Source organism: Phascolarctos cinereus, unplaced genomic scaffold (assembly GCF_003287225.1).
Source record: "Phascolarctos cinereus isolate Bilbo 61053 unplaced genomic scaffold, phaCin_HiC Scaffold_726;HRSCAF=1367, whole genome shotgun sequence".
NCBI lineage: Eukaryota > Metazoa > Chordata > Mammalia > Diprotodontia > Phascolarctidae > Phascolarctos > Phascolarctos cinereus.
Genome location: NW_027556098.1, coordinates 269,927,006 through 269,952,182, shown reverse-complemented (window position 1 = coordinate 269,952,182; position 25,177 = coordinate 269,927,006). Strand labels below are relative to the sequence as shown.

The window sequence follows — 25,177 nt, the reverse complement described above, 5'->3', positions numbered from 1 at the left end:
CGGCGTGCAGTTAACATAAAGCGCAAGAGGGTAATACGTGCGAGGATAGGGTTGATTACAGCGGGAGGGAGTCGCCGGTCCTACAGCTTGTTGCGGCTTAAACGCGGTTAGCGAGTCTATACCTTAAGCCACAGCTTGGAAATGACGCCCCCGCCCCCAGCACCTGCCCCACGTCTGCATAGCATGGGTTGGGAAGTTGGCAGGACCACCCCTATGTAAAGGGAGGGGGCGGGAACAACTTGTAGTTGAGGAGGAGCAGGTTCGGGCCTCCTGGTCTTCTGGCTCTCTGATTGGCTTTTTAAGGCAGGAGGGGGGCGGTCTTTGGGCTAACTCTCGGTCCCAAGCATTGGGCGCCTGGAAAGGGGGTGGGCGTGGTTTTATGAAGTCAGTTCCGGTTGGTGTAAAACCCCCGGGCGGCGGCGGACTGGCTTCAGTCGCTTGTGAGTCGCTGAGGTATAAGTTCCTTTGCTGGTTGTCCTTGTGTTGTGGTTGGTTGAGCCAGGGAGCGAGAGAATCTCGGCGAGGGGATGGCGGCGGCAGTGAGGACGGCCGCCGCTATGGGCAGACTCCTGGCTTTGGCGCTGCTCGGGCTCATGGCGCCCTCGGCCGCGCTGGCTGGCTACATCGAGGTGGGTGCTCTTTCCCTGCCTTCACGGGCCCGAGCACCGACCCTCCTTTCCTTCTCCCCTGCCCCCTTCTTCCGTCCGAGGGTGTGGAGAGTGTGTGTTTGCTGGGGGATGGGGGGGTGGGATGCGCTTGCCCCCCGTGGGGGCTGCCCTCCCTTCCACTCCTGAGGGAGGCCTGCGTGTGCATGGGGGCGGGGACGAGCCCACGCCGATCTCCCCCCACCCCGTGATGGATGGAGTCCCCGTGATGGAGAGGGTCGGGTGCTGCAGAGTGGGGCTAGTCCTCCCCCCGCCCGCCTCCCTCCTCCTCCTCCTTGTTGGCGCAGTGCTCGGTGCTGGAGGTCGGCCGGCCCCTCCGCTGCAGAGGCCAAATGAAAGGCACCGGTGGGGGTGTGCAGAAAGGCGAGGGAGGGGGCGGGCGCATGGGGAAGGGCCCCCCTCTTGTCGCAGGTGAAGAGGGTGGGGAGAGGGCGCGCACGCTCTCTCTCCCTCCTCCCCTGCACCCACCCTTTTTGCTCCCTCCCTCCGTCCCCCAGCCGCTTTGCTCAATCCTCCGGGGATCCCCCGTGGCGCTCCCTCTCTCTTCGCTCCCTCCCGCAGGAATATGCGTGCCTCTCCCTGGCGAGTATTTTTGCGGCTTAGCCGTCTTGGCTAAGGCGATTGCTGTTCATCTGGGACTGCAGCTCCCAGACCTTTGTGTGACTGTTCCATCCCTGGAGTGGGGGAGGTAAAGTGGGAGACCCTAAGTGAGGTGCCCTTGCTGGTTTGGTTCCTCCGACCCCTCGTCCTCCATCCTGTAACAAATAAAATCTTGGGCAAGAATAACGCTGGAAGGGAGGGCAAGCGCCTTCTTCCCAGGCTCCTAAAAATTCCTACAGTCTTCTGTGTATGGCCAGGGTGAGGCAAGGGGATTCCCCACTGGAAAACGAGGCAGTGGATGGAGCTTCCAGCTTGGCTAGGTGGGTTTCTGATCCGGATTTCCTGGTTTATTGTCTTTTTTTTTTTTTAAAGTAACCTTGATGCCTGGGCGTGAAAGAGGCTTGGACTGGGTTGTAGGAAAGCTGGGGCTGCACTGTGGTTGTGCGTGTCAATTTCCTTCTGCTTTCCTGCTTCTCGTGGATTTCTGCTTAAGTAGGGAAGTCTTCCCTTCCTTTTTTTTCCTCTTTTAATGAAAAGTCACCGTTTCTGGTGGCAGACCTTCCGGAGAAATTTGATATTGACCTGTTTATCTAAATCTGATAAGAAAACACTTTAGGTAAACGGAATAAACGTCTGTGGTCTTCCCTCGCATAGGTGTGTTAGGTGTTTAAACACCTACGCCGGGGAGGACTGCCAATCCACCGAGGTTTGTCCACTTTAGAAAAATGAGGGACCCATACTGTAAGTCTTAAAGTCTCAGTTCATTTTCCTCTAGTGCTTATTTATGTACCAAAAGTCATCCTGAATCTGAGGTGAGCTGTAAAATCTCTATGCTTGAAGGTTTTGCCCCGTAACTTTTAATTTCATGGTTTATTCAGATACAGTTCAAGCCACTGGAACATGCAGAGCTTTTGGTTCTTTAAAGAATCTGCAATGTGGTCATGAGTTTGCTAGTTTATGTAAACCTTAGGTTGCCAAGTGAGATGTGGGACTTTATAAATAATCGGGTTCTTGAAATAGTGTTTGAACTGCTACACTGGAATGTGTTTTCTTTTGTAGTTGTTGACTTCACACTTCTTTTCACTACTTTAAAAATTTTGAATTGACCTTTGTATTCCTGGGTAAATATGAGGCTCATTTTCAATAAGCTTAGCATTAGCTTACATTTTCCTGTGAAAAAAATCTCAATTAAAATACATCTTTTTCCAAAAGAGAACATTTACTTATTAAATAGTTACAACTAATTCATTTGTATTTCATGTTAAAACCTTTTATATCTTCGGTAAATATCCATACTCGGAAATAATTGTATTGGTAAACGTTTTAGGGCATCCTGTTTTCAAGAAAGAAAAAGATAATTCTTTTGTGATTTTCCTGTATGGTTTAGCTGGAAAAGAAATTTGATTAGGGAAATAGCTTGAGTGGGGGATGGGACTGGGAGGAAGGGGTAAAGGAATCCTGCCTAAATTGGGATTTGGTTTTCAGCAAGAATTGGCTTGTTGGTAGATAAGAAATTAAGTAAAGAGAGTGTGAATAGCTATTGTCTTTAAAAATTTAACTTTTTCTCTGCCCCCTCCTCCCAGGAAGCTTTCAATTTGATTTTTGAAAACAATTGACCTCAAAGGAATTAAAATTCAATGCTTCTTTTCTGAATTTTAGACATTAAACATTTTTAAGCAAAATGTTGAACTACCATGAATTTTAAAAGAAATTTTAGTGCCTTTAAAGAGTAAACAGAACAGGTAATGAGAATGTTTTCCTCTTATTAAATTCATCAGTAGCTTAATGATATGAAAGGAGCAATTATTAAAACAAAACCCTTTTCCCTGGCAGTTCCATGGAGAGAGAAAACTATTAATACTTGAAACCATCATTTAAATGCTACTTAGAAAATTGTCTTTCAAGTTTTGTTTTAAAAGAAGTTACATTTTTCCTTGTAAGGATAATGGCATTAATTAAATCCTCATTTAAAGAAATTTTTTTCTATCTGTCTGGCATATAAGAGAATTTCTGTACCTCGGAACTTAAGGTGAAAGGAAGCTTAATTGAGAAAGTCTTTGGAAGTTCTGAGCATAGCAAGAGTCCTTGTTAAGACTCTCTGAAGGGATTCTGGCCAAAGCCCCGATCAGGTTGCTTGGCACAGAATTTTTGGTTGGAAAACTTTTAGCGTTGCTTGGTGATGCCTGAATTAATCTCTTACACCTGTTGAAAAACTTCTTCTGCCCGTAAGTCACTTCCTCTTCTACATCCGACACAAGGTAGTTTTCATCTTCCCATTTGGCAAGTCTGGATACTAGGTTGAAGCTGTTTGACCTCACACAGGGCTCGCTCTGGAATAAGAAAGCAAGAGCTGGTTTGCTTTCTCACATTTGAAAGCGGGATAGTTTTGATAAATAAGTTCTAGGACGTTAAAAGTCAAAATATGAAAACAGTCCTGTGGAGAGGGGAGGTCAGCCTTGTTTTGGAATGCCTAAAAGAACAGTATAAGAGTGTCGTTTTTAATTATAAAGAGAGGTGTACATGCTACTTAGGGGGTTGTGTTGCTAATAACATCACGGTGCTGCATAAAAAGAATTTCAGACTGTGGTATCCTAAATTTACAAATGCTTTTCATTGAAGAGTTATTTCCCTCAAAAACTTTACAGTAATGTTAGGTTTCCTTTTTTTTTGTTTAGTTTTCATGGTTGTATACCTTTTGCATTCTTCCCCTCCTTCCCCTCCCACCTCCGATGCCCAATAGATATCTAAAATGATGAAGTTGAGCTAGGTGTTTTCTCATTTTTAACTATTGTCTAATGAACTTTTGGACTGTTTTGACTTGGTAAATTATGAGTTTTTAAATTTATATTTCAGCTATGTTTGTAGCATTTTGAAATAATGAAATTAACTTTATACACATTCACATTTGATTTAAATTTCTTTTAAAATTTATGACTAACATTTTGCTTAAAATATATTGTCTGCTAAAATGAAGTGCAAAGGAGCATTGAATTTTAACTTGTCTGAATCCTAATATTTTCAAAGATCAAACTTAGTTTCTTCTGATAGGGATAGGGTAAGAGGTTATTGTATGAAAGACAATGGCTCCTTACACCCCTCTGTTTTATTAGGTACCACCAAGCCATTGTAGGGATGTAGGTGATAGACATATGTTTATTAACTTCATTATCCTTTATAGATTAAGAAACTCGAGCTCAAAAAGGTTATAGAATTTAGCGACTAAGCCAGGCCAGGATCCATTCAGTGCTCTTTACATATCATACTGACTCCTTAAATTTCTGGCTTTATGTTTTGTTTGTAAGAACTCTAGAAATAAAACGAACTTGGTATCCTGACCCTTCTATACAAAAGCAACCATAAATCACTAAATGCAACTCAGTTGCAATATATACAGAAACAACCTTCTTTGAATGCAACTCAATTTGTGTAGAGGTAGATTTATAGTGAAATGAAATAGATTACCTTGAGGCTTAAATGTGTCTAATACAGTATTTCTTGACATATTGCATAGATTCAAAGTGTACATTTAGATATATTCAAACAAATTACTTTTACGCATCTTTTGAACCCTACTAATTTGTAGCAAGTACTACAAACATTTACTCCTAAGGGGATTTTTTTTTTTTTACCAGATGATCTCATCGATTCAGTTAAACCAAGTTGCTTCTATTATGCTGTGTTGGGAGATACTGGCCCTGAAAAGGCTTTCAGTCTAGTAGGGAATGAACTAGTCAGGTGATGATGCTATTTGAACTGTAGGCCCATATTTAACTGTTGTTCAGTTTATCATAGGACCTTTCAGAATATGAACTTCATTTATCTATGTAGTTTTACATTAGTCTACGTCCTCCAAAATATGGATGGTTCTTTATTTAGGATGAATAGAAGCTTCAAATGCTAGAAATGTGATCTGTTACTACTATGCTATGTAATATTGAACTCTGAATTTTAAAACTTATAATTTACCAGGTCAAAATATTGTCAGTCCAAAAACTCAATAATTAATAGAATTAAAAATTAGAAAACACCTAGCTCAGTTTTATAGTTTTATGTATATGAGGGCAGTAACCAATGTAAAAGGTATTCAACTATAAAAACTACCATCTTTAAAAAAAAGTGTAACAGACCTCATTCTAAAGCTTTTGAGGGAAACAACTCTTTAATGAAGAGGTGTGAGTAAGTTTTAGGATACCACGTTCTGAAATTCTTTTTATGCATATTGTGATGCTATTAAAATCACTGTCTTAAAATAATATATGGGTTTTTCTCCAACCCTATTTTTGGATGATTTAGACTTTTTTGGAGGAAGAGAGAGAGTAAAGCAAGCAATCTTTTTAAAAAATACTTTTTATTTATTTCATTAAACTTTTCCCAAATTACATGTAAAAATTTTGTAACATTCATTTTTAAGAATTTTGAGTTCCAAATTCTCTCCCCTCCCCTCCCCTATCCCTTGAGAAGGCAATCCATTATATATATGTATATATTATACATGTGAAGTCATGCAAAACATTTCCGTATTAGTCATGTTGTAAAAGAAAACACACAAAACAAGAAAAATAAAGTAAAAAGGCATAAAGCAGGCAGATAATGAAGCAGGTCATCTCAAACCATAGTTTGTGGCCCCTTCTTAGGTATATTATTTGCTCCTTTTTCAGTTAAAAAAAAGTATGTTAGAAGTAACTAGTGTTTGTGAAAAAGATACTAGTAGTTAGTGTAAATAGAGTGCTATAAATAGAAGCCAGCAATTTGGAGATTTCTGCGCTAAATGACCTCTGGCTTGTTTTCTTCCATCCATTAGCATTTGAACACTTTTTTAGTTTAATAATGATTAACCTTTTAAACTTTAGGATCCTAGGACTTAGAACAATCGAATAGAAGAGGTTAAGTGAATTGGCCAGGTTCAGTCAGGATCAAAATCAAAATCTGACTTCAAATAAAATCTTTATACCCCAGTTATGTTTACTCAATTGTATGACACTTTTAAACTATTTAAAAAAATTTTTTTTCGGAAATCCTAGATTCTTTTTTGTCATTACAAAGATGAGTTTGCCTTTATCTTCTGACATTGAGCCAGTGCTTCTTGAGTGTTATTACAGGATATTTAACTACTATATATAGGTTTATGGATGGTGGCACCCTGATATCACCTAGACTGCTAACCTTACCTTGTATTTGTATTTGATTAAAGTTGATAAATATTTCTGCCTTAAATTTTTTTTTCTACAGAGATGCTAGCAATGAACATTGTTTTCCTAAGGTGAGAAACAAGTTTATACCTTAATATGATTGCTTCAGCCTATATGAATTTGAATTCAGAGGTCACATTAGCATTGGGGTGGAAAGAAGGTAGTAACTTTTCAGCTGTTAGATACTGGTGAGATACATGGTTCTTCCCCAGGGAACATGGATGGTTTAAGAGACTGGTGAATCATTAGCTGTTTGTTCGGTTGTTTCAGTCATATCCTGACTCTCTGTCACCCCATTTGTAGTTTTCTTGGAGAAGAAAATGGGGTGGTTTGCCATTTCCATCTCTAGCTCATTTTTCAGATGGGGAATCTGAGGCAAACCAAGGATAAGTGACTTGACGGAAGTGTCTGAATTCAAGTTTGAACCCGGGGAGATTAGTCAGTCTTCCTGACTTCAGGCTGGGACTCCATCCACTGCCCCACCAACCTGCCCCCATCATTAGCTGAAATGGTGGTTAAAACACTTCAAAGGTGTGTTGAGATCACGCACACTATTAACTAACTAGCCTGGCTGGGCAACGTTCACTGTGTCCCTGAAAAATGGGTAATTAGGACTAAAGATAAGAAGAGGTACTCAGAAAGTGAAGTTATATGCCTGGGTAATTAATTGGGAGGTAGTTGTGTGTGGATGATGTGGGTGGACATTTATTAAGCACCTACTGTGTACCAGACATTGTGCTGGTTAGTCATTGGGAATACAAAGAAAGGCAAAACCACCTCTGCCCTCTGCCCTTAAGAAGCTTACAGTCCAGTGGGGGAGACAACATGCAAACAAATACATGCAAATGAAAATATGAAATCAATTGTGGAGTTATTCTGAGGGGAGTAAAGAGTAAAAGAAAGCTGGAAAGGTAGGAAAGGGGCCAGGTTATGAAAGACTTTAAAAACTCAGTAGAGTAAAATATTTAAATACACAGAGGTTTTGACTAGCTCTTGAAGATTTAATGAACAGCAGTTAAAAAGTGAAGGCTGTATATTGGCAGGGATATGACTATGGTTGGCCTTCAGTGATTTCTCTATTAGTTTAATGGATGAAATACCCTCTCGGTCTCCCCCTTAAATACGTTATATCATGTAACTCCAACCTATATTTCCAGCTTGATACTACTTAACTCTTCCACCCTTTTCCACTCAAAGACTTAGGTATTATTTTCTCCTTTCTTAGAATCCTCTCTCTCCATTCTTTCCCCTCAAATTACCTAGTGTTTAGTTATTTGTATTACACCCAGAAAGAACCTCAAGCTCTTGACTTATAAATATAAGTATCAGGTTAAATTACTCTTTTTCAACCCTGTGGGGGGGTTCCTTTGGGACCTTCAGAGTTAGACTCATTACTTGCCATTACTTTGGGATTTTTAGAACATAGCTTCTGTATAGATCTCTACAAATTCTGGTAAAAGGGCCTCAATTCTTCTGAAGGCATTCAGTACACTCAGTAACAATGCCTGTCAGTACTGTACAACTTTATTTCACCCCACAGAAATAATGCCTAAAAACACAAAAGGACTCCCAAGAGCCTGTAACAATCCAAACACTCTCCTTCCCTCCTGGTGTGTCTTGCTTGCTAGCCTAAAGACCTTGAAGGCCTTTAGCATTATTGTACCACCATAAGTGTTTGGTCTCCCCTCTCAGGAGAGGCGTAGAGTCAACCTCTCACATTTCAGAGCCCCACTTTTTATCCCAGGCACTTATCTATAGACGTCCCTTCATCCTTACAGTTCTACCCTTACTACCCTAAAGGATTGGAATCTCCAGAAAAGGGAAATGGACTTCAGATTGATAGACAGTCCCCTTCCAGTTGGACCTGCATCTGCTCAATAGCTGGGAGTGAAAGGCAAAGTCCATGTTTTGATTGTAAGCTCAGGGCTCTGTAGCTCTTGTTGTTTTTCCAGTGTTGGGGCCGATGTTTGATCCTCTGTATAAGAAATTTTATCAGGGCTGCCATCTCTTGGGCTTCTGCATAGCTGAACTCTTGCCACTCCTCCACTGCCCCAGCAGCTGCCATTTCTCAGGCTGAGAAGTTTTATTCCTGCCTCTCTAGGGGTCCTCTGTTGAGCAGAAAGACAGGCGTTTTAGGCGTTGCCTAAAAATCCAGGTCTGTATTCACATTTCTGTCCATCTTTTTCCTCAGTTGAAAGTTGGCAGCTTTACTTTGTCCTCTTTTATAGACTCATTGTAAAGGTTGTGATTCAAATCCACAGTTATTCATTCACCAAGATATCTTCAGTCATCTCAGTGAGCCCTATTTTAACACTGATTTACATTTGGTTACCCTACAAGTGTACCTTATAGCTCCCAATATAACATAAACTCTTTGAGGACAAGAGCTTTTTCCTTTTTTGTATACAGTGTTTTGTATTAAGATGAATTGAACACTTGATCCCAATTAAAATGAAATGATTAGGGTTTTTTTCTGTGATATTTTTTAATCTGTGAGATAAATATTGTCCTCCTACGTGAACAATGGAAAGATAAAATTGAGGAAGAAAACTATAGGCTAACATTACCAATGAATGATAACTCAAAATTTTTAAACCAAATCTTATGAGATTACAGTAACTGATACAAGAAAGCATTCTTTATGACCAACTGGGGTATATACTCTGCATGCCAGGATGTTTCAACACTAGGAAAACAACACAATTTAATCATATTAAACCCCAAACATCTCAAATTATGCAGTCATCTCAAGAGAAAGAGAAAATCTTTCACAAAGTATAACAATCTTTTATGCTAAAAATTCTAAGATCATGAGAATAATCTAAAACTAATAATACCATTCAGAAATGATTAGGTTTTTTGAGTTGATGGTAGGAAGCTATACTGGGTTTATAAATCATACACATACTAATGGCACAATTAAATAAATGTCTGCTTCCTACCATTCAAAGAGTTGTGGAAAAGCTTTGTACAGAAGTTCTACTTGTGGGTTCTAGTAGTATAAAAGAAAAGCCTAAGTTGAAAGCAAGTGCAACTTTTTAGAGCATCTTTATGAGCATAGTCTCTCAGCCCCTAAATGCTTTTGCCCATGCTGACATGATTTTTTAGTTTATCACCTCTAGGGTTGGTGGACACCATCTTTTAGAAATGTACTTGCCTCTAGAAGCTGAAGGGACTGCACCAATCTGTGCAGATTAACTCAGTCATCATCTTTTCCACCTAACATATAATTGAGGTGATAATATCAATGCTAGGAGGTAAAGAACATTTTATTTTCTTTCATCCTGCATTTATGGCCCAAAATGTACTCCAAGACCCAAAATCTAGACTTGTACTTATTTAGATTTGTGCTTCAAATGAACTTTTGGAACATAGTTACATTTATGGAATTGAAGAATTTTAGTGCTCCTAAGAACCCTTGTAATCATTTTGTCAGACTTTTTGGGAACCAAGGTCTGAAACAGTTGATGATTATCATATCAAACATTTACTGAATGCTTGTCTGTGTCTCTTTGGTGCTCCTAACTACAAAATACCTGAACTGGTGAAAACAGTTTAGGTTTTTTGCATGGTAGACAAGGATAATTTGCCCTTAGATTATTTCATTCTAACCAGTCTTATTTCCTTTTCTTCACAGATTTTGATTGAATTTATAAAAAACTCTGCTAATTTCAAGTTGTGGTATACAAATCAAACTGTAAACGGGCAAATAGTGTAATTCAAATAATTTAGATCTTAAAAGTTAATTTAACACGAGATTTAGCCTTGTTTATAAAGTCTAATTGAAAACAAGGTTTTTCATTGTATTGAAGCTACTTCAGTGTTCTTGGTATGTTTTTAGATGCTTTAACCTTCCAGGCTATACAGTCCTTTCAATTTAAATCTGGTTAATGCTGTTAATTATTATGTTGCATAGTCTAAAGTGATAGTGATGAGAACTTAAAAGTTACATATCTATTATGATAAATATTTTTCATCCAAGATTTCTTTTGGATTGGAAACCGTGGAAGCATTTATTATTATTATTATCAATCCAGGAAGCATTTATTAAATACCTACTTCATAAGGGGCAAAATAATAATGGTTCACATATAAGATCTGTAAATACACATTTCATATGAACACCAAAGCAATAGATATTAATATTCCTGTTAATACCAGTGAGGAAACAAAGGCATATAGAAGTTAAGTGATTTGTCCATGATCACTATTCTGTCCATAGTGTTCATGTCAAGCTTTGGTGGCTGTATATTTTGAAGGTAGTTGGAAGGGAAGAATACTAGAATTGGAATGAGAAGACCTAGGTTTAGAGTCCTATCTTTGTTATGCTCTGTATCGCTTAGGGCATGTTTCCTTATTTTCATTGAGAGTCATACCCTCTAGAATAAGGAAGGAGATAGTCTTTCCCCTGCTGACTCAGACCACCTCTGCAGTAACTGCATTTAGTTCTAGGCGCCATATTTTCATAAGCATATTGATAAGCTGGAAAACACAGAGGATGATGAATGGCTAAGGGCCTAAATGATCATACCGTTTGAAGATTAGTTGACGAAAGTAGGATTATTTTCTTGGAGTAGAGAAGACTTGGAGGGGTAGTAGAGTGAGAAACTTGATAATCCTCCTAAGTATCAGTGAAAGGCTGTCATGTAGAAGAATCGGAATTTTTCTGTTTGGCCCTAAAGGACAGAACCAGGAGCAATACAAGAAATTGGAGAACTATATACCTGCGAAATACAAGGAGCAAATTAGAAGCCACTTGGCCTGCGTTGTTTTTTTGGGTTTTTTTAGGGAATTGGGGTTAAGTGACTTGTTCAGGGTCACACAGCTAGTAAGTGTTAAATGTTCAGTCTGAGGTCGATTTTGAACTCAGGTCCTTCTGATTTCAGGGCCAGTGCTCTATCCACCACCTAGCTGCCCCTTTGGCCTGCCTTGGGAAGATACTAAGTTTCCTTTTTCTAAAGATGCTCAAGATAATGCTTATGGACAATATATAGGGAATTTTTGATCAGATACAGGTGGGGCTAGATGACCTATGAGGTCCTTTCCAAGTTAAAGATTCTGTGATATCTAAATTATGAGCAATGATACTTTATTACCAACTTAAGTGATGTAGGGATGAGTTGTAAAGTGCTATAAAAGTTGTGAATTATAATTTCTGTTACTTCTGGTAACTCAGAAAAACTGAGGTTTAACTCCATCTCAGTTCTCCCATTTTGTCCACAAGAATAGCCATGTCAGTTTATTTTTTTCTAACACCTGGGCAAATTATAATTATAGCATTCCCTAATATGCTAGTCTAATACTTTAATATGTTGGTGGATCTTTGACCTCAGTCTGGGTACTACCTTCATCTATGATGATTCTATCCTACCTACATCCTCTCATACTGTGTGATTCTTGCTCAGGGTTCCTCAGAAAGGGCAAGTTCACCTTTAATTCCCATTAAGCATATCCATGTAGTTTTAGCTGTGTATTCTTCTGTTGTGTTTATTAGTTCTGAAGAGGCTGAATTTTTTTCATAAGCAGCATTCATGGCTTGCAGTCTTTGAAAAATTACAAAGTATTAAATAGAATTTAAAGCAGGTACCATGACTTTTATTTTTTTCCCAATTGCATGTAAAACAATTTTTAACATTTTGAGTTCCAAGTTCTCTTCTTTCTCCCTCCTTCCTCACAATGGTAAGCAATTTGATTTAGGTTATACATGTGCAGTCATGCAAAACATTTCTATATTAGTCATGTTGTGAAAGAAAACAGACCAAAAAAAAAAGACGTAAAAAAATAAAGTGAAAAATAGTATGCGTCAGTCTACATTCAGATTCCATCAGCTCTCTCCCTGGAGGTGAATAGCATTATTCATCATCCTTTGGAATTGTGTTGAATCAAATAACTAAGTCATTCTCCCCAATACACCCCCTTCTGTCCTCTGGAATCAAATAACTAAGTCATTCTCCCCAATGCACTCCTTCTATCCTCTGACACTGCCACCACTCTAGTGAAGGCCCCCATCACCTCACACCTGTATATTACTGTAACAGCCTGCTGGTCTGTCTGCTTGTCTCAAGTCTCTCCCTATTCCAGGCTGTCCTTCATTCAGCCAGTAAAATGATTTTCCTGAAGCGTAAGTCTGACCATGTCACATACCTCTCTCTTCCAAATCAAACTCCAGTGATTGATTTGCCATTCATAAAAGCCCTTCATAACCTAGCCCACTCCTTATCTTTTCAGTCTTCTTAACACTTTGCTCCCCAACACATACTTTCATACTGTGACATTGACCTACTGGTTGTTCCACCCAAGTCACTCGTCTTTATTCTCTGGGCATGCTTTCTGACTGGTCCCCAATGTGTGAACTGCTCTCCTTCCTTCACTCTTTCTATTGACCTTGGCTTTCTTATAGTCCCAGCTAAAATGCCAACTTCTACAGGAATCTTTCCCTAATTCCTCTTAATTCCAGTGTCTTCCCTCTGTTAATCATTTCTTATTTATCCTGTATATAGCTTTTTACATTTGTTCCCTTGTTTAGTACCCATTCCACTGTAAGTGCCCTGAGGGCAGGAACTGTCTTTTTCATTTTTTTTTTTTGCATCCCCAGCCCTTAGTGCCTGGTACCTAGTAGGTGCTTAGCAAGTATTTTTTAAAAATCTTACTTAATATTTATTTTTTCCCGATTACATGTAAAAAAAATTTTTTTTAACTTTTTTTAAAATTTTGAGTTCCAAATTTTCTCTCCCTCCCTGCCCCCCCTTGTTGAGAAGGCAAGCAGTTTGCCATAGTTATACATGTGTAGTCATGCAAAATACATTTCCATGTAAGTCATTCTGTGAAAGAAAACACAGACAAAAACCCAAGAAAAATAAAGTAAAAAGTATCTTTAATTTGCATTTAGAGTCTACTAGTTCTTTCTATGGAGATGGACAGCACCTTTCATCATAAGTCCTACAGAATTGTTTTGGATCATTGTATGCTGAGAATAGCTAAGTTATTTTTTTCCTTTTTACATATTTTTATTTTTTATCATTAATTTAATGATTAGCAAGTGCAAACATTCCAATTTACAAAGGAAAACAAAAGACAGGATTGTATGTGAAACTGAGCTCTTCTGTTACATAGTGTCTACCATAGGCCACTGAGTCCAACCCCTTCAGTTTAGAGATGAGGAAACTGAGGCATAGAGAGATTAAGTAACTTGCCCAGGGTCAAACAGCAAATCTGAGGCTGGATTTGAACTCAGGTCTTCTTGATTCCAAGGCCAGTTTCTCCCCACTCCACTTCATCAGCCATCAAAGTGATTTTCCTAAAGCACCAACCAGGTGAGGGAACTCCCTCTAACATCTAAAGATCTGACTAGGTCATGTTTCTCTTACTCTACAACCTTCAGTGTCTCCCTGTCATCTCCAAGATCAAATACAAAATCTGTTTGGTATTCAAAGCCCTTCATAACCGAGCCCTTTTACAGCCTTTCCAGTCTTCTTGTACCTTATACCCTCCGCAGGTTCTATCCAGTTCTTCTATGCTTGCTACTTCCAGAATGAGACAATCCATCTCTTGACTGAGTATTTTTTCTAAGGCTTTTCCTCATGCCTGAAATGCTCTTCTTCCTCATCTCAGGCTCCTGGGTTCTCTGGCTTCTTTGAATCCCAACTAAAATTCCATCTTCTACAGAAAGCTTTTCCCAACCCCTCTTAATTCTAGTGCCTTGAGAATAGCTAAGATATTCATAATAGATCATCATACAGTGTTACTGTTAATAAGTGTTTATTGATTAGTTTTCTTTCACCTAAAAGAAATTTAGTTGATTTGGTAAGTATGGTAAGACATTTCATGTGTCACGTTTCATTTGAAATCATTAAGTTTTTTTTCCTCTACCTAAATATGTGATCCCCCTCTCCCCCAAAGGCATTGAAAAAGCAAGATTACAGAGGGTGGACACTTTTATCATACCATTTTCTCCTGCACTTATGTGGAAAATAAGTGAACATTAAATTTTCTAGAAATTGCTATGTGAAGTTTTAGAAATTGACCGTGATATCAAAGAAATCACAGTAGCATCTACCAATAAAGTTTGTGATTTATTTTGCTTCTTGCAGTTTGTTTTTCATGGAATTAGTGTTTGGAGGAAAATAAGTAGATTTAAAAAAAATAAATTTTTATTGAAAACTTTTTTTATATCACCTACATTTCCCACTTTATCCTTCCACCCATCCTCTTCCAGGGAGCCATCCTTTATAATAAAAAAAAAGAAAAAGTTCTGTAGAACTAAACTAATATTGGAAAAGTTTGATATATGTATTGGTCCCTACCTCTACAAAGATGAGGACGTGAGCTTTTATCTCTAGTTTGGGGCTGAGCTTACTTATTATAATTTTTTTTTTACATTTACATTGTCGTAATAATTGTATATGTTGTTTTCCTTGTTCTGCTTATTTCACTGCACATGTATCAGTTCATGTAAGTCTTTGCATGCTTCTTTGTATTTCTCATACTTAAAATTTCTGGAGCACAGTAATGTTTGTTACATTACATTCATGTACTACAGTTTGTTTAGCTGTTTGCCGATGGATGGACTTCTGCTATGTTTCCAGTTCTTTGCTAACACAAAAAGTGTTGCTGTGTTTTGGAGAATGTGGGACTTTTTAAAAAAATTTACCTCCTTGAGATTGATGTCTTGCAGTGGAATGTGTTGGCGTTGAGTTCCTATATTCTTCCTAAATAGCAGATTAATATTTTAGCAAATACAAGATTAGGTAGAGGTTCCAAAATTTATTTGGACTATCATTCCCTGAAAAAAATATTACTCAGCACCCCCCTGGGGTTAAGTTAACTCTTATTTTTATTCTGCACTCCCCCAATTGCACCCAAGGACTTCCCTCCCCCATTGTTGCGCATCTCCCCAGAGAACTTTTATCACCTATTTTGGGAACCTATGGGGAAATTGGATAGCTTTCTTTACTTGTGTTGATATTCTGAGTCTTTCCTTTGAATCCTTAAGAATACTAGAAATGATGAAATAATGAAAGCTTGCTTCAGAAGGAAGTTCTGTGCTTCAGAAGTAAATACAGGTTTGGAATGAATACCTTATTGTTTTAATTACTGATGTTAGAAGCAAGTGCTTGTTTTTGCCATCTCGTGTAGGTTATCTTAAAACCATAGGCTCACTTAGTGGGGAATCTTTCCTTCTTGGATTGCTCACTCACATCACTAGCATGTCAGTAATAGGCTGTTGCTATAGCTACTGGAAACATAATAAGCACACATTAGCAGGTTGCAAATGAGCCTGATAGACACTTCTTAAGTGAATTTTTTCCCCCTAAAGTGATAATCCAGGGACTCTTGGACTTTTAATAGCTATAATAGATTATAAGTGACTTTTTTGTATCACTGTTTTTCAGGCCTCTTCATTTAATGAGTCTTATGATTAAATTCATTCAGATTTTTAAAAGAGCAATATAGTTTCTTTTAAAATGTACCTTTCCTTCACTATTTGAAAAATCTTCCTTAATCTGGTTTTTATTTTAAATTGTATGTCCTTTTTGAAAAATTGGATGGTGAACAGAAGTCCCAGAGGATGAGAAACTTTAGGCGGGTTGGGATTACCATTGATGGAGATAATACACAGACAGGAAATCAGAGATCTATTAGTATATTAAAGTGCTAGACTTGTATATTAGAAGATGCTACAACTGTGATTTGTCCAGCTGTTAGCAAAAATTATGATGTAGCTATTCTTGAGGACAAGGTGGAGAAATGTGGATCAAGTACAGTCAGGTGGGTTTAGAACTGGTTGAATGTAGAGACCTCAAGAGTTGTCATTAATACTTTGTTGTCACAGTGGAAGGAGATCAAGTGGAATATCCCAAGGGATCTATCTGTGTATAGTCCTGTGTTGTTGATTAATTTTGTCACTGACTGGGCTAGGATAAAGGCATAAAGAAAACATGCTTTAAGATTTAAGGATAGCTAACATGGAGATATCCAAAATGAACTAAAACATTGATTTACAGTCTAGAACAGTGCCAAATCTAATAAGAACAGTTTTTTTAAAAAAATAACAGTTTTAATAAGGATAAATGTCAAGTTATTTTTTTTTAAACTACAGAAACCTAGGATTGGAGGGATGAGAGGATCATGATTAGAAAGCAGTTTACTTGCAAAGGACTCTGGTGGCTTAAGTGAACTGCATGCAAGCTTAGTGACTCAGCAGGCTGATAAAGCAGCCAAAACTAATGCAATCTTAGTCTACTTTTAGATTTTACTCTGTATTTGTGTCCATTTAACCTGAGAGATACTCAGACAGTATTCTGTAATGATCATACCACATCTAGAATGTATTGTTCAGTGTGGGTGCAGTGTTTTAGAAAGGCTTCTGATAAGCTGAAGTTCATCCAGAGGATATTGAAGGGTTTCATATTCATACCATGTGAAGAATGGTTGAGGGAACTGGGAATATTTATCCTGGGGAAGAAAAGACTGGTTACGTGGAACACAGGAAAGCTTTTTTCATGTACTTGAAAGTCTGTTAAATGAACGATTAAGCTTATTCTGCCTGGCTGTAGAGATCTACACTAGGGACAGTGGGTGAAAATTGCCAAGAAGCATCTTTAGATTTGTAAGGAAAAAACAGCTAGCCAGAGATGCTGTTCTGAGAGGTAGGTACTATAGCTTGTTATTCTCTTGAACTTTTTTTGGGGGGGAGGGGAAAGGGGAGTGTGGTAGGATGTGTGCTCAATAGAAGTATTGCTAGGTCAGAGTATATCTGCAGTTCAATCACTGTTTTAGTATAATTTCAAATTCATTTACAGAATTGTTGTAACACTTAAAAACACTTTCACCAGCAGAGCATTATTGTTACTATCTTCCCACAGTTTTTCCAGCATTGATTGCCTCCATCTTTTGTCCTCTTGGCCAGTTTACATGGTCTGAAGCAAAACCTGAGTTGTTTTCTATTTTAAAAGTTATCTTTAATGCCATTTAAAATGCAATTGAAGTAAAACTAGACATTTCCTTTGTCAAGCTACTCTGTTTCCATGGTATCATTAGTTGTTTTACATATGCATTTCTTACTATTTTCTTCAGTATTTGGAGCTTGTTTTCATGTGGTTATTAAAAATCTCCAATTCTTCTGAAGACTTAACAACCTTTGCCTGTTTATCTTTTGTGGAATTATTTGTGTCGATTCTCTATATTTTTGATGTTAGACTTCTATTAGTAACTTTGATGTATTTTTTTCCCCATTCTGTTTCTTTTTCACTTTTGTATTCATTGATTTTATTTATACAAAAACATTCAAATTTTAGGTAGTCAGCTGTCTACATTAAATGAGATAACATATGTAAAGCACTTTGGAATCTCTGGTTCATAAGCTGTGCACACTTTAGCTACATTATTTACTTCATTCCAAATTGTTCTGCCAAAATGCCAAAATCACCAAAAATACATTAGTGTGCCTGTCTTTTCATCACCTCTATAATGTTGATTTCCATCTTAAGTGAAGTTTTTTAATAACTAACTTCACTATCAAGGGCAGTGAAGCCACCACATTTGGACTTCACAGTCACAGATATACTTGCAAAGAAAGAGGAAATGGAACAGAAGAAAACAAAGATGGAGAAAAGACTACCCAGAGTATACACAAGAAGAGATCCATGCTGTAGGTGAAACAGATTTTAAGATTTTCAGTAATGTAGTCTTATTGTAGCTGAAAGAAAGGAAGATGTTATCCAGGGTGTGTATGGGAAAGTCAGATCTGATGATCAAATGAAGGTGACTAAAAGAACATTAATTATAACTAGTACATGTCTATTCTTTATATATAATTTTTATGAGAGTCTACATACACATAGAGATTGTAGTTGTGTGGTTTGTACTTTGTTCTCGAAGAGGACCATAATATCAGGGAGATGATGCCATGATTTCGAAGTGAATTAGAGTTAAGTGAGGGGGGGCTGTGCAAGGTCACCAAGTCTCACTTTCTCCTTCAGAGCCATCTGAATCCAGTGGCAAGATATAGATTAGGATGACTAGAGATGGCCTCCAGATCTCTATTATGTAGAGCTTGCTATTCCTTTAAAGTAGATACAAAATTCAATGTGTAACTTTTTTAAAAAGTTAATTTATTTTGAATTATCAACAGTCACTTCCATAAGCTTTTGAATTTTAATTTTTCCCCACCTCCCTCCCTAAGACAGCATACAATCTGATATAGGTTATGCATATATATTCCTATTAAACATATTTTCACATTAGTGAGATTGTAAGTAAGAATTAGAACCAGTAGGAAGAACCACCAGAAAGAGGAAAACAAAACACAACAGAAGAAAAAAAATTGGCAAATAGTATTCTTCGATCTGCATCCAGATTCCATATTTCTTTCTTCTTTGTGGATAGCATTTTCCATCATGAGGCCTTTGGAGATGTCTTAGATCCTTGAATTGCTGAGAAGGGTTAAGTGTATCAATATTAGTCATCACATAATGTGACTGTTACAGTGTACAACGTTCTCCTGGTTCTGCTCACTTCACTCAGCATCAGTCCATACGAGTCTTTCCAGGTTTTTCTGAAGTCAGCCTGTTCATCATTTCTTATAGCACAATAGTATTCCATTACATTTATATATCACAACTTGTTCAGCCATTCCCCAATTGATGGGCATCCCCTCAATTTCCAATTCTTTGCCACCACAAAAAGAGCTGCTATAAATATTTTTGTACATGTGAGTCCTTTTCCCCCAATAAGCTTTTGAGTTTTAAATTTTCTACCCCTCCCCCCCCATGACAGCATGCAGTCTGATGTAAGCTCTACATATACATTCCTATTTTAACATTTTCACATTAGTCACGACATCTAACTTTTACAGCTGTGCTTGTCTAGGATTGTTTCTGGCCTTCTCAGTTCTCATTTGGGAGTGAGGAAAACAAAGCAAAGTGGTCAAGCAAAGCAAATTCCTTTATTGGTGATGTCCAGAAATGCCTCAGTCTGTTTCTTGAGTTCATCTTTGAGTCTAGAGGTAGCATGCCCATTGTGGCTGATCAATGCATTGATTAAAGTTCTTAAGTCTTTCAGAGTTGTTTGTCTTTATAGTAATGTTATTGTATAGATTATTCTGGTTCTCTTCACTTTACTGCATCAGTTCATGTAAGTCTTGCCAGATGTCTTTGGAATCATTTTTAATGGTTTAAAAAATCATTTTTAATGCTTTAACAATATCTGATTGCATCCATATACCATTCAGCCATTCCTCAATTAGTTTTAGTTCTTTGTCACTACAAAAAGCGTTACCATAAAAATCTTTTACACATAAAATTCCTTTCCTTTTTTCTTTGACCTCTTTGGAGTATATGCCTGATAGTGGTATTGCTGATCAAAGGGTGTACATGCAGCAGTTCATTTTGGGGCATAATTCCAAATTGCTTTCTTTTCATTTTAAATTAAATTTTGTTTTTAATGTCTAAACAAAATCTGTATATTTTCTACCTTCTTCTCCTTCTCCTGTTGAAAAAAACAAATCAAAGCAAAACAAATGTAACAAAGAAGCATAGACAAGCAAAACAAATTCCTACATTACTTGTCTCCCAGATGTCTAATTATTGCCCACCAGGAGTTCGTCATCTTTTTTTTTTTTTCAGGAGGTAGAAGGTTAACATGCTTCATCAGACACAGTCTTTTGGAATTTTGGTTGTTCACTGCATTGATCAGAGCTACATCTTTCTAAAGTTGTTTGTCTTCACAATGTTTTTGTATAAATTGTCCTGATTCTGCTGACTTATCTCTACATTAGGTCATATGAGTCTTCCCAGGTTTTTCTTAAACAGTCCCCTTCATCCAAGGCACAGTAATATTCCATTACATTTATGTTCTGTCATTTGTTTAGCCTTTACCCAATAGGTGGGAAGTGCCCTTAATTTCCAGTTCTTTTCCACCACAAAAAGGGCTGCTATAAACTTCTTTTCTATTTAATAGTATTTTATTTTTTTTCCGATTTCATGTGAAGATAAGTTTTAAACATTCACTTTTATAAGAATTTGAGTTGCAAATTTTTTCCTTCTCTCCCTTAAGATAGCAAGCAATCTGATATAGGTTATACATGTACAATCATATTAAACATATTTCCATATTAGTCACTTTGTGAAAGAAGAATTATAACAAAAGGGAAAAACCTTGAGAAAGAAACAAAAAGGTGAAAATAGTATGCTTTGATCTACATGCAGACAGCATAGTTCTTTTTGTGGATAGCATATTTCATAATTAGTCTTTTGGAATTGTCTTAGATTGCTGTATCGCTGAGAAGACCTAAGTCTGTCATAGTGGATCATTGCACAGTGGTGTTGTTACTGTGTATGCTGTTCTCCTGTTTCTGCTCATTTCACTCAGCATCGGTTCATGTGAGTCTTACCAGGTTTTTCTGAAATTTACCTGCTCATTTCTTATGCTATAAATATTTTTGCACAGATAGGTCTTTTTTCTCTTTCTTTGATTTCTTTGGGGAATATGCCTAGTAGTGGTTTTGCTGGGTCAAAGGCAATCTGCAGAGTTTATTACATTTTGGTTGTTCAATTTTGTTTTCCAGAATGACTAGACCAATTTTTAGCTCCACTATGAGTGTATGTGTTTTTTTCCCTTTCAACATTTCTCATTTTTACTCATATGAATATGTAATAGGACATCTTGCTGCTTTAATTTGAATTTCTCCAATTAGTGATTTGAAGTATTTTAAATATTTTTATTGATACCTTTTATTCTTCCCTTCAAAAACTGTCTTTTCATATCCTTTGACCATTAATCAATTGGGGAATGGCTCTTGTCCTTATAAATTTGAATTAATTCCTTATTTATTTTGGAAATAAAACATCGGAGACATTTGCTGCAAAGTTGTTTTCCCCCTTCTCCCCCACTTAACTGTTTCCCTTCTAATTTTAACCTTTATTCGTTTTGTGCATGAATTCAAATCTGGCCTAAGACACTTGTTGTTTGTCCTTCGTTCTCCAAGAGAACTATAACATCAGGAAGGTGATGCTGTGACTTTCTAGTGAATTGAATTTAAGGGAGGGAGGGTTGTGCAGTCACCAGCCTTATTCTCTCGTCCAGGGGCAAGATATAAATCAAGACAACTGGAGATGGCCCTCAGACACTTAGTAGTTTGGTGATCCTGGGCAAATCAAAGTCATTTAATCCTGTTTGCCTCAGTTTCCTCATCTGTAAAAATGAGCCAGAGAAGGAAATAGCAAACTATTCCACTATCTTTGCCCAGAAAACCTCAGATGGGGTCACAGAGAGTTGGACGCAAGTGAAATGATTGAACAACAAATGGGTATAGAGGAGAGCTCAAAATGAAAAGCATGAGTTATTGAGATCTATCACTTCAGGGGTCATGGTAGGGAAGACACTGAATTGGGTATTGGCAGAAGGAAAGGATTTCAACAAGTAGAGATGGTAGAGGGGATCCATTTTAAATACAGGAAATGACCTGTGCAGGTGCATAGGGGTCGTAGAAGGGGTGATGGGATTGGGGGACAAGTAACTGATATCTCAGTTTTTGTGTTTAAAAAAAAAGGTTTGTAATAAATGATCTCTAACGTTATTTCTAGTTCTAGCATTTGTTGATTCTTTAATTTTACTAGGACAGAGAAAGTGAAGGAGATAAGATAAGGTTGCTAAAATATGTTGGTGCAAGATTATGGAAGGCCTTGAATGATTAGCTAAAACATTTGTATAGGGAAACTCTGGAGGGTCCCAGATTAGACTAATCTTCAAAGTAAGATTACTTTGTGCTTTGCAGATCCTGGTCTTTTAAAAATTTAAGATTGTTAGCGCTATTTTTTGGATAGCATGTGCTTACATCTTGTCTCTGTCATATTTCTTTAATTCTTGCAATATTTCAAGCTTTTTCATCTTATTCTGTTATGGTGATCTGTGATCAGTGAACTTTGATGTTACTGTTGTAACGTTGTTTGGGGCGTCACAATCTGGGTGTATGCAAGACAGCAAACTTAACTGATAAATGTGTGTGTTCTGACGGCTCCACCAACTTGCCATTTCCAGTCGCTCTTCCTCTTCTCTTCTCTTCTGGCCTACCAGTTCCCTGAGATACAGCAATGTTGAAATTAGGCTGATTAATCACCCTACCATGGCTTCTAAGTGTTCAAGTGAAAGGAAGAGTCAATGAAGGGGGCAGACTTCATTGTCTTATTTTAAGAAATTGCTACAGCTATCCTTAACTTCAGTAGCCACCACCCTAATGAGTTACAGTCCCTCCACCAGCAAAAAGACTTGCTGAAGGCTCAGATGAAAGCATTTATTAGCAATAAAGTATTTTTTAATTAAGGTATGTACTTTTTTTAGATATAATACTATCATTGCACACTTAATAGACTACAGTATAGTGTAAACATAATGTTTATGTGCACTGGGTGGGAAACCAAAAAAAGTGTGTGACTCACTTTATTGTGGTGGTCTGAAACAGAACTGGAGATATCTCCAATGCATGCCTCTACTTGAGTATTGATTTGAAAGATGGCTTAGAGTAGAGAAAGGAGCAGAAGTCAGGGAGATGAGACAGGAAGATCAGTTTTAGGCTGTTTGAAAGTTGTCCAAGAATGAGAGGTATGAATTCCTTTTTATGATAACCTAACAAATAATTACCTAGATTCTATGTAAGCATCTCAGTTGACTGGAACTGTTCTACTTCATAAGGTAGTCCATTCCAATATTTGAAACCTCTAAAAGTTAGACTGCATTAATATTTTTACTTAGTAGGAAGTCATTGAGAGTTACTGTGGCTGTAAAATTCGTCTTGCGATCAATCAAGTATCAAACCTCTTTGGACTTACCTATGCCAGTCTTTGAACTATTGACATAGAGTTACTGGGCACATAAGCAAAGCCTTTGCAGCCATTAAGACCTATTAGAATTTATACTCATCCTGCATAGATTTTTTTAGACTCTAGAGTCAAATCTTCAAGCTGTGAATGAGGCATCAGAGTAGGACTTTATTGTTATAGAGTGCTTTAGTGTTGTAGAGTGCGGAGTCCTAATTGGATTCAGCAGTAATTTGCCTCACTCTAATATTTATTTATTAGTCCAAAATTCTTATCTTTGTATTTTACATGGAAGTCAGATAACTTGAAGACTGCAATCATGTCCAACAATCTGTTCATTATGAAATTAAACATAGCCAGTTTCTTTAGTAGTTTCTTGTGAATGTAGTTTTCAAACCTCTTAGATCCCCCAGTAGGCTACTTCTGGAGATATTCTAGTGTGCCAGTGTTTTCCTAAAACATGTCCAAAATTGAATATAATATCCTAGATGTGGCCTCACTAGTGCAGAGTATGATGGGAATACTGCCTCCTTTGTTCTGGACAATATGCTTCTATTAATGTAGTGTAAGATTGCTTTAGCTAGGAGTGGCTAGGTGGCTCAGTTGGATAGAGCACTGGCCCTGGAGTCAGGAGGACCTGAGTTCAGATCCGGCCTCAAGACACATAACACTTTTACTAGCTGTGTACTCTGGACAAGTCAGTTAACCCCAATTGCTTCACCCAAAAAAAAATCGCATTAGCTGTTTTTTTTTTGGCAGCTGTCACACTGTTGACTTATAGTCAATATACAGTCAGCTATTATTTTCTTGTGTGAATTGTTGTCTAGTCACATCTCCCCTTTCTGTACTTCTGCTGTTGAAGTTTTGAACCTAAGTACAAGACTCTATATTTTATCCCTATTAAGTTTCATCATGTTGAAATTGCCATATTTTTTGCCTGCTGAGCTTTTAAAACCATCTATCTTTTAGCATATTATTTTTCATTCTTTACATCTTAATAGTTACCAAGTTCCATTTTTTCTTTGAAATGGCTTTAGGTTTGGCCCTTTCAATTCCCGTTGTATCCTCAACCCTCATTACTTGAATTATTGCAAGAGTTTTTTAGATGGTCTTCTCCTGTACAGCTATCACTTCCCAAAGTTATGTACTCATTAGAGCTGAAAGGACTTTAGGGGATCTATTTTGTCATTTTATAGATTAGGAAATTGGATCACAGATGGGTGGTATTTTGTGTCCAAAATCACACACTTGTGCTGTGATTAGGTTAGTTGATTGCCAGTTCAGTTGGTTTTTGGTTTTTGGTTTTGTTTTTCATTTTATTGTGTTGTCTCACTTGTGTGTTGTTATTCCTAAATTAATCCTGTCAGTTTGTGATGTTAGATAAATCTAGAAAGGACCTGAAAGATTTTATAATTCAGCCTTGTTGTATGAGAAGAGAAGTTGTGACTGCAGATAGATGGTTATACAGATTAAGGGAATCAGCTAGAATTTGGAGCCAGTTTTCTGTCTCTAAATCAGCTTTTTTTCTCCCCCACTAAAGCACAGAAACTCAAGTCAAAACCCTTCATTTAGATCTCCAGTTTTTAAAAAGAAAAATTTCTTTTTAATTTTTATGAAGTTGACAAACATCAACTAATATAAATATTTCCTTATTCAAAGAAGAGCAGAAAAAGAATATTAATCTGACTCTTAATCTCTATTACTTACAGTTTGGTGTATGTTTAACTGATGGTTCCAACACTGCTTTCCAGTGTCCCATTCTGAAATACTGCTACTTGATGGAAGTATTTTATCAGTCAGTTTTTAAAGTGAATTTTTAGAATTCTCTAGGGTATTTTGTTTATAGGTGGTAATATTGAGAATGATTCTTACTAAGAAAGCACCTTTAATCTTTTTGTTGTTTTAATTG

At 37.4% G+C, this 25,177-nt stretch overlaps 1 protein-coding gene across 5 annotated transcripts in view; it reads left to right on the top strand.

Moving 5' to 3' along the window:
• Positions 1-415: 415 nt before the first annotated feature.
• Positions 416-25,177, top strand: part of APLP2 (amyloid beta precursor like protein 2) — a 91,210-nt gene continuing 66,448 nt past the window's right edge. For 3 of the 5 annotated variants that reach the window (XM_078147102.1, XM_020963793.2, XM_020963791.2), the window contains exon 1: positions 417-629. In XM_078147102.1, the coding sequence (XP_078003228.1) occupies positions 528-629 (102 nt within the window). In that variant the 5' untranslated portion in view covers positions 417-527. Of the gene's footprint in view, positions 630-20,745; positions 20,836-25,177 lie in introns of those variants that run through there. The other 2 variants (XM_078147101.1, XM_078147100.1) reach the window with 2 other exon arrangements.